This window comes from Phalacrocorax aristotelis, chromosome 1 (genome assembly GCF_949628215.1).
Source record: "Phalacrocorax aristotelis chromosome 1, bGulAri2.1, whole genome shotgun sequence".
In the NCBI taxonomy this organism is placed as follows: domain Eukaryota; kingdom Metazoa; phylum Chordata; class Aves; order Suliformes; family Phalacrocoracidae; genus Phalacrocorax; species Phalacrocorax aristotelis.
In genome coordinates this window covers 202,337,388-202,346,715 of record NC_134276.1, presented here as the reverse complement: position 1 = coordinate 202,346,715, position 9,328 = coordinate 202,337,388, and the positions used below count along the sequence as shown (strand labels likewise).

At 41.7% G+C, this 9,328-nt stretch overlaps 1 protein-coding gene across 5 annotated transcripts in view; it reads left to right on the top strand.

Annotated features, from left to right (window-relative positions):
* The first annotated feature begins 91 nt into the window (after positions 1–91).
* The window catches only part of ABCD2 (ATP binding cassette subfamily D member 2), a 46,842-nt gene continuing 37,605 nt past the window's right edge, over positions 92–9,328 (top strand). The window contains exons 1-3 of one of the 5 annotated variants that reach the window (XM_075081341.1): positions 92–1,197; positions 2,562–2,742; positions 7,354–7,475. In XM_075081341.1, the coding sequence (XP_074937442.1) occupies positions 262–1,197; positions 2,562–2,742; positions 7,354–7,475 (1,239 nt within the window). In that variant the 5' untranslated portion in view covers positions 92–261. The remainder of the gene's footprint in view (positions 1,198–2,561; positions 2,743–7,353; positions 7,476–9,328) is intronic. The other 4 variants (XM_075081339.1, XM_075081340.1, XM_075081338.1 and 1 more) reach the window with 4 other exon arrangements.

The window sequence follows — 9,328 nt, the reverse complement described above, 5'->3', positions numbered from 1 at the left end:
CCGGTGGCGGTGCCGCCCCGCGCCGCGCAGCCAATGGTGGTCGGCGGGGCGGGCTGCGCGGCGCCGGGCTGCGTTGTGCAACGCGCCGCGCTTTGAAGGCGACCATCGTCCCTCGGAGGCTGGGCTCGGTCGGCGTCTGTCGCGGCACGGCGGCCCGGGGTCCCCGGCGGCCCGATGAGGAGCCCGCGGGGCCCACCTTCCCGCGGGGCGTGAGCCGCCCCCGGTAGGACCGGCGCCGGGCGGTGCCGGCGGCGGGGCAGGATGACCCACATCCTGCATGCGGCGGCGCGGCGGGTGCAATGGAGCAGGGCGAGCACCGCGAAGAGGGCTGCGTGCCTGCTGGCTGCGGCGTACGGGCTCAGAATCCTCTATCCCATCATCCGCAGGCGCATGAGGCGGGCCGGCTGCAAGGGCGGCTCGCAGGATGCCGGCCGGGCTGAGCGGGGCCGGGAGGCGCCGCACCGCGTCGGCGGCCGCGGCAGAGCCTCCCCGGCCGTGAACGCGGAATTTTTCAAGCAGCTGCTGGAACTTCGCAAGCTGTTCTTCCCAAAGCTGGTGAGCCCCGAGCTGGGCTTGCTCTGCCTCCACTCGGTCGCTCTGGTTTCCAGGACCTTCCTCTCCATCTATGTGGCCGCCCTTGATGGGAAGATTGTGAAAAGCATCGTGGAAAAAAAACCCAGGAGCTTTGTCTTCAAGTTAATCAAATGGCTGATGATCGCCATCCCGGCCACTTTCGTGAACAGCACCATACGGTACCTGGAGTGCAAGCTGGCCCTCGCCTTCCGCACGCGCCTGGTGGATCACGCCTATGAGACCTACTTTGCTAACCAGACTTACTACAGGGTGATCAGCATGGACGGGCGGCTGGCCAACCCCGACCAGTCCCTCACCGAGGACATCATGATGTTCTCACAGTCGGTGGCGCATCTCTACTCCAACCTCACCAAGCCCATCCTGGATGTCGTGCTCACCTCCTACACCCTCATCCGCACAGCGCGGTCCCGGGGGGCTAACCCCATCGGGCCCACACTCCTGGCTGGCCTCGTTGTCTACGCTACGGCCCGCGTGCTCAAAGCCTGCTCTCCCAAGTTTGGCAAGCTGGTGGCCGAGGAGGCGCATAAGAAGGGCTATCTGCGCTTCATGCATTCGCGCATCATCGCCAACGTGGAAGAGATCGCCTTTTACCGAGGGCACAAGGTAAGGAGGAGGGAAATCGGAGGGTGTTGGCGTTGCTCCTGCAGAGCCAGAGCCGACCCGCACTTCCCCTGCAGCCGTCCCCGAGCACTTTGGATCCCTCTGACATTTAAACCTGTTTACAGCTAGCACTTCCCGTTTCTTAGGAAATGCAGTCACAGGCAGTATCTGGGGGAGCAGACTGTAGTTCCCTTGTGCTCTGACCATGTTCCTGTTTGGAGCTGGATCCTATGCTTTTCTAGAAAGCTAATCTCCGTTTTTCCCCCCACCCAGTCCATACTACTTAACTTTTCCAGGCTTTTGTTTTTCCACCTGAGTTTAGGAATTACCAGATTTAATGCTGCAGAAATAGCAACCAGGGAACACTAGAAAGTCTGGGGGAGAACTCTGATACAGAAAGCACTACAACCTTTGACACTCTTTTACATAGCTAAGCAAAGATGTAGTCATCAGAGTCTTAAAATAGCTTAAGTACAGTACTTCACCAGTCACAGTTACATAAACTAATGGCTTGTTTTAAAGCCACCTTGTTAAGGAACTCTTTGTATTTTTGTTATAAGTGAATTTTGGCTGTAACACCTTTCAAACACCATTTGGAAAAAAAAGTTGTTTCATGTAAGGTGAAAATGAAAGCTGGAAACCAGCCTAAAGTATTACTTGTTCAGTCCAAGCAATGATTATATAATGTAAATGGTTTATTTTGGTAGAAGCAATTTTTCTCAAAAGCTGCCTACGGTAATGTTTTAAGTGCAGCTAAATTAAACATTTTTTCAATTCCCACACATACTGGCTTGAACTGAATGCATTATATCATATTGACTTGCGACTGTCTTTGACTTGTTAAACCTCTTGGGATAGTTCTCTGGTCCTCCAGACTGCTTGCAAAACCAAGCAGCATTGCATTTCAGGGATCAGCTCTACAGCTTTAAGTCATTGGAGATAATTGATCCCCAAACACTTTCCAGTATGAGGAGTTTCAGTTGCTGTGAAACTCTACAGCTGCCGCTTCATTAAAAGGATGTGGAATCAATCTTGTTTTGGTTGTTAGAATCAGCAGTTGTGACTGCCTTGTATGTTGTTCTCATATATACCAGAGATCTTTAAAAAAAAAAAAAAAGCTGAAAACCTGCCAACGTGCTATCGAGGGACGATGGTGTAAGTAAGAACCAGGTCCACTGACTTCAATAAAGCTGTGCACTTTTGCTGTGAGACTGCAGTACTGTGAAAATAAAGGACCACGCAGCAGATATGACTCAGAAGTCACAGCTCTGGGTGCCTGATTATTTCATCCACACATGTGAACATATCTTGTATGGCATGTGCATCTGTGTCACATTGTATAAATGTGGTTTTTTTTTTAACTGTAGGTAGAAATGAAACAACTGCAAAAAAGCTACAAGGCTTTGGCAGATCAAATGAATCTCATTTTGTCCAAGCGGTTATGGTACATCATGATAGAGCAGTTCCTGATGAAGTATGTCTGGAGTAGCTGTGGTATGATTATGGTTGCTGTGCCCATCATCACCGCAACAGGATTTGCAGATGGCGGTAATACCACTTTTTACTTAATTTCTAAATATTTCTTTAAAGTTGCATCCTCAAAAGACTGTACAACCCTGAATGCCATTCATATTTATTATGCACAGACTTTATCAAAACATCTGTGTGTTGTGCGTAACATTCAAGCATAGCAAGTCAGCTGAGGAAAGAGCAACACAAAGGATCCAACTTTGAACAAAGCCTGATAAACAGCATGGATTCAGGACTTTGAGGATCCTTGTGTCACATGGTAATTACAGTCCCTTTTCACTAGCCACTTTTGGGATGGCAGGCTGATTTTTGCAGCATCTCCTGCTACTTTACAAAATGATACCATTAACTTTCCTAGAGTGCTTATCTCCTCCTTCCATAAACCATTGGGTAATTACAGGTAATTATTCTCTTATGTGTTGACCTGTTAGGAACTGCTGTTTTTCCCTGGCTGTCTGGGAGAAGAGAAGGTGAAATTCAGATTCCAGGCTTGGATGGTATCATTTTTGACATCCTATCACAACTTTCCAGGAAGTGAAACGAGACTTAAGCAGTGTTGTTATTGCAGATGCTATTAAAAAAAAAAAAAACCAAAAAGAAGAAAGCAGAAAGAAATGTAATTAAGGAGGGGTAGTGAAAGACAAGTGGGGAAGTTTGCCTCAACAGGCTTCCTTATGTGTGATTAGAACCATAGATTATATTACAAATTCCTTAAGATTCTTTAAGCACAGATCCTACAATGTCTGCAGAAGGATCTGTTCTAATTTGAGTACGTTTAACCAGGAATGAGTCCTTTTCCATGCAGGTCTTGGTAGTTATATTCCAAATCAGGGTTGTCTGACTGGACAAGCTTGGTTAGACCAGTAGGATGACTTTGTGCAGCCCCTGCATGCTTTAGCTTACTTGCAATTGTGTCAGTGCTCAGCTGGGTGTTCAGCTGTATGAGCTGCTGCCCATCACATGGCTCAGGAGGGCACTATATCAAGACCCTGGCTGGCATCCTGGTAACAGCTTCAAAAATATCAGAATGTCCTATTCCAAGCAGAAGAGTTTGTACAAATCCATTTCATCTCACAGTGAAAGTTGTTAGCACAACAGAAAAAGTGATAAGAGTCTTTTTGCTGAGATGGGAATGAGGACAGTCAAGAAAAAGATTGTTTAACCACATGTTGTAAATATTTCCTTGGTATTGCAGCTTGAATTAAAAGAAGACTCATATTCATGCTAAACTAAATAACATTCCTGTTACTCCTGAGTATTCTTTTGATAAGTACTTTTCAAACGTGGGAGAAAAGAAGGATACAGTGATGGCTCATGTTGTAAAGTGGAAGAATATTTGCCACCAGCAACATAAAATGTTGTTAAAGCATGGGGCTTATTATGGAGACCGGAGGCATATCATAATGATGGATCACAAACATAATACTGACAAATCAACACTGTCTAGAGCAGTTCAAAGTATAACAGGTATTCAAAAAATCAAGCAGACCTGAAGTTACCACTGGCCTGCTTGGGAAAACAGTGCTTTATGTCTCAGCAAGTCAGATGCAAGTTTGTTCATATCTGAAGGAACAGATAGTGGGTTTATTACTTTAGGATAAATCACCAGAATCAGGGATATGCACAAAACTGGTACGGTAACCAGACCTGAGATGAAAGGTGTAAAGCATTAGATTTTGTACACTTCTTTGGAGGCGGGGTGTGTGTGTGTGTATAAAAAATATCCTGCAATAAAAAGAAAAAAGAATCTTCTATGATGGTGATATTTTTGACTGAAATTTGCTAATTTTGTTACATATTTCGGGGAAGAACTTAACTGGCAAAGGCAAGATTCCCATCTGATAACATTTCTCATTCTTTTTGTATTAAACGATTGGTGTTCCAAATGTCATGTGTCTCATCAGTTTCTGCAAGTAAATATTTCTGGAGGCAAGACTTTGATTTCTCTAGACACAGTGAACACTTATCTTTGTTTATAAAACAAGTATGACTATCAATTCCATAAATGACAATGAAAAGGGAAATGTTAGATTCTGTATGAAATGGAGACGTCCTGTCTGCCCTGTTACAATGCACCACTTCTTCAAACGCAGGAGGCCAGCCATATGAAAAATATTTTGCATGAAAAGTTCAAGAAAAGTAATCTTGGGGGGTTAGGCATGTACTGTAAGAGCTTGTGTTTTGGAATGGTGAAATGCTCATAAATTCTATATGATTTTAAGTTTTCAAATACCCTGAGAAGTATGCCTAAAATGACCAGTGCAGTGGTTTGTAGAGATCTCTAAACTCTTGCTAGATGAGCTAGCCTGGGTGCTGGAAGCAGCTGTCAGTAAATTCTGTGTTTACATATGGGAGGAATGCTGCATTAATGCAGTTAAACCATAGCTGATTCCTAAATGAATTAATTTTGGTGGTTCTACATAACATGGGCTGCATGGGCTGTAATCCAACAAGATCAGCAAAAGTTGGTTCTCTGAGAAGTAAGAAACAGATTTCAATTTTGTTTTTACTAATTAATTAACTGGATTCTCTCTGTCTCTCTAAGTTTATTCTTCTTTGAGCAGAAATGACTTTTTAAAATAAGTGAGAACTACATGAGCGAGAGTTTTGTAATTTCCCCTTTTGCAAGAGGTTTTATGTCTTTTAAAAAAAGCATGCCTCTCATTGTGTCTCAGGTGGCTGGATTACATACAACTAGTTGACAGTGTACTGATGTTGTATAAGTTATGCTAAAAAAATTGAACATGTATCTCAATTAATTAGAATTATTATTTAAAACATCTGAGGCCAGAAAGAGTAACATATAGATGGGGTGTGTGTGTATATATATCTCTCCAAAATTATGATGTAAGAATTTTAAAAAAGTTTCTCCTCAATTATCCATAGTGTATTTCAGTGATTCAGATGTAATTCTGTAGGGATACCTTTATGGGTGTGTAAATGAAAACAAAATAATGTTTAGATTTAACTAGTAAAGACAGAAAGATACACCTGGCTTTTGTACAGCATGTAGCATTCTAGACAAGAGATTTCTAGAATCTGATCTTGTCAGGGAAGTGAGACAGTTACTCACCAAGTAAAAAATATAATTTGTTATAGTGTTGCATTGCTTGACTTAGCCTGTAAAATTTACGGTCACATCACACCTGCAGGGAATTCTTCCTAGATTTTCTTGACCATAAGCACTGTGCAAATATCACAGAGGATGTTAATAACGGTTGCTAATACAGGAGTTGCCACACTGGATCCACCTATTACCTTACCTAGCCTGATGCCTAGCCGCAGCTTAGCTTAAAACAGAATCTTTACAAATACTTTAATACTTTTCCAACTTCAAAAAAAAAAAAATCCAGACCCCGTTCAGCACAGACTCAAGCAATACATAAAGATATATATATATATATGTTATGTGATGCAGAAAACCCTTGAGACCTTTCATTCTAAATCTTGTATTTGAAAAACATTTAGGAGTGGTTTACTACACACTGATGTTGTCTTTTTTGTAGATGCAACTATTAACACTGAAACAACATTCAGTCTTAAAATATGCAGCCACTATTTTAAATCTTTATTCCTTCAAAAAGCAAACGTTGCAAGTTGACTGTGCTGTATAAATCTGTAGGTCACATGGGAGGAAGAATATACGTAGATATGTTAAATGTAAACATATTTATTTCTCATGTATCATGTATAGTTTCTGCTGCTGTTTTCTCCTTGCCTGTTGCTCCCGTCATGTTTTTATGAGACAACTCCTTTCCTTGGAGCAAGAGTTTTCTTGGTAATAGGATGCAGTGTCATAAACAAAGCATCACAACTTTGTTCTGGGGTGAGACGAAGAGAGAGAGGTCTCCTACTTAAACCATGCCTTTGATAATAAAAGAGCTTATTGCTTTCTTTTAGAAATATAATCATGTTGCCAAATTTCCATTAATATGAATGCTTCCTTTTACATGAAATCAGTAAATAATTAAGGCTGGAAGTGAATAATTGTGAAAGTAATAAAAGTGCTACTAAAATTCTGTTTCAGATCATTGCTTAGGTTTCACTTTTTTCATAGCAAGTCACTAGCAGTAGGACGAGAGGAAACATCCTCAAGTTGTGCGGGGAGGTTTAGATTGGATATTAGGAAGAATTTCTTCACTGAAAGAGTGGTCAGGCATTGGAACAGGCTGCCCAGAGAGGTGGTGGAGTCACCGTCCCTGGAGGTGTTCAAAAAATGTGTAGATGTGGCACTTCAGGGCATGGTTTAGGAGGCCATGGTGGCATTGCGCTGACGGTTGGACTTGATCTTAGAGGTCTTTCCAACCTTAATGATTCTGTAATTCTATATTTTGAAAAATTTAGGTTGAGCAATGATATATTAAAAGGAAAATTATCTAGGTAGACAAATAGTATAAAATAATAGGATATTTTGCATAAGATGAATTCTATATACTCCCACTTATTCTTTGTTACCAAGCTATCTATGATAGTTACATTCACTGATTCTTTTTGAAAGGTTGTCTTCATAGAGTTAACTTTTTCGTAATTTAAAAGCTGGTCTATAATGACTCGCATTCTAATCATAATTTAATTTGTAGAGATAATTTTCAGAAGAATATTTTAACAGAAAACTTTTTTTACTTTTAGAATTGGAAGATGGCCAGAAACAAGCAATGGTTAGTGAAAGAACAGAAGCTTTTACTACATCACGAAACTTGCTGATCTCTGGAGCGGATGCTATTGAAAGGATTATGTCTTCGTACAAAGAGGTACTGTACATACATGAAATAGAAGAGAAAAAAAGTAAAACTGAATTTACATTTAATATAAAATGTAGGGAAAAAATTGCAATTTTTAAGGGTAAACTCTACTGCAATTAAATCCATGGAGATCTTTGAACTGATAGTTTGATCTTTAGAGTTAAGTCTACAAGTCTAAAGTGCACAGCTGCCAGTATGGTGCAACATTGTCAATGTCATTTTTAATACCTGTGTTCAGGTGCCATCAGAGAGCAATAGAAGTTCCTGGAATGTGAGTGATAAAGCTTCAAATTCCTCCTCTGGAGCACAGACCTGAGTTCAGGCTGTCTGCCTCCAGTGTATTGGGCCTTTTCTGTTGGAAGTGTCGTGTTTTGTATGAAACACAAAGAGGCTTGGATACTTATTTCCTGGCCACGTTAACTGTAGGGCTGTTTTCAGTATCTTGTGAACCTTAAATTGTAAGTAATTTTGAAAACTAGAGAAATTTTAGCAGGGAAAAAAGTCTACCTTGGGACAGCAGATGGTTTAGAAGTACGGGATGTTCGTCTGGAATATCAGAGATGTTTCAGGTCCTTACGCAAATTCCAGTGAAGCTGGGCTTTCATCTGTGATCTGTCTTGGGGGTTTCATGTAGAGAACCAGCAAAAGGCAAGTGAGGCAGCACTGTTATTCTCCTCAGTATTTCCTTCTGAGTGTTGGTTCTGGATTTGTTAATTGGTTTTTGCTTGTCCATCTGGTGGGGACCTCTTTTCCCAGTGCAGTGCGAGGAGACACACATTAGCTAGGCAGCTGATCAAAGACTATGGATTCTGTTACTTGGAATCCAGCCATAATAGCTACAGCTTTGTAAATTGGGGGAGGAGGAGGGGTAGTTTGGCACCTTCAGATATGGACTCTGACAAAGCCTGAGTCTGTGCTTTTTTCCGAAGTTGCTCTTCTAACGGATTGTGATTTTGACCTATGCTCCTTCAGCTGCTCCCCTGCTTGGCCTCTGCTCTAAGATACTGCCAGATAACCTATTATACGCTCATGTAATTTCTATTTTGTTTTCAATATTTAAGTCTTTTATACAATATACATGGGAACCTATGAACATTGGGGTTTATTTTTTGGAAACAAAAATACCCACAGAGTAGTAGGAACAACTGAACAAACTCACTTTGTTTATAACATGGTGAGATTTTAATCGAGACAGCATGAGATCAAAGACCAGTTCTATAAACTTCCATCTTAATTTCACATTTATACTTCTCTTCAAGAAACACTGTGGTACTTTAACCACATTGTCATTCCCATGTCGTGATTCAGGCAGTTTCCAAAAGACAGTGGTGGTGAAGTTCCAGTTCTTTCCCACCTGATCCACCAAAGCAGCCTCCTTCCAGTCAGTGTAATTCAGCATGCAGATGAAGTGGGCTCAAATTTTCTTTGCAGGTCAATGGTTTAGAGGGTAGTATTTAGTGCTTTGACAAAGCGAGTTTGTAGGGTCATGGTTTAGAAACTTAGTACAAGTTATGTTTCTTCTGGGGCACAGTTGGTACAAGTTTCATTCATCACATGCAGATTCTCTCCATTAAATGCCACTACCGACGCTGTGACGAGCGCTCAGTCCTGTTACAAGCTCCTGCTGAAATTGCTAGAAAGACTCCAGTGTGGAGAATGATGTTACAGCTCCTATGTGCTACCTTCTGCTTCAGGTGCTGTTTAACCACAGCAAACTAATGGTTTTATAGCTTGAACTAATTTTCTTGCTATTCTTGCTTGCTCTCTGATTTTAGTATGAAAATTCATCCTTTTTAAACCATCTAATAATGCATTTATAATAAGATGCCTGGGTTTAATTCTTTGCTACCAGCAGATGGAGG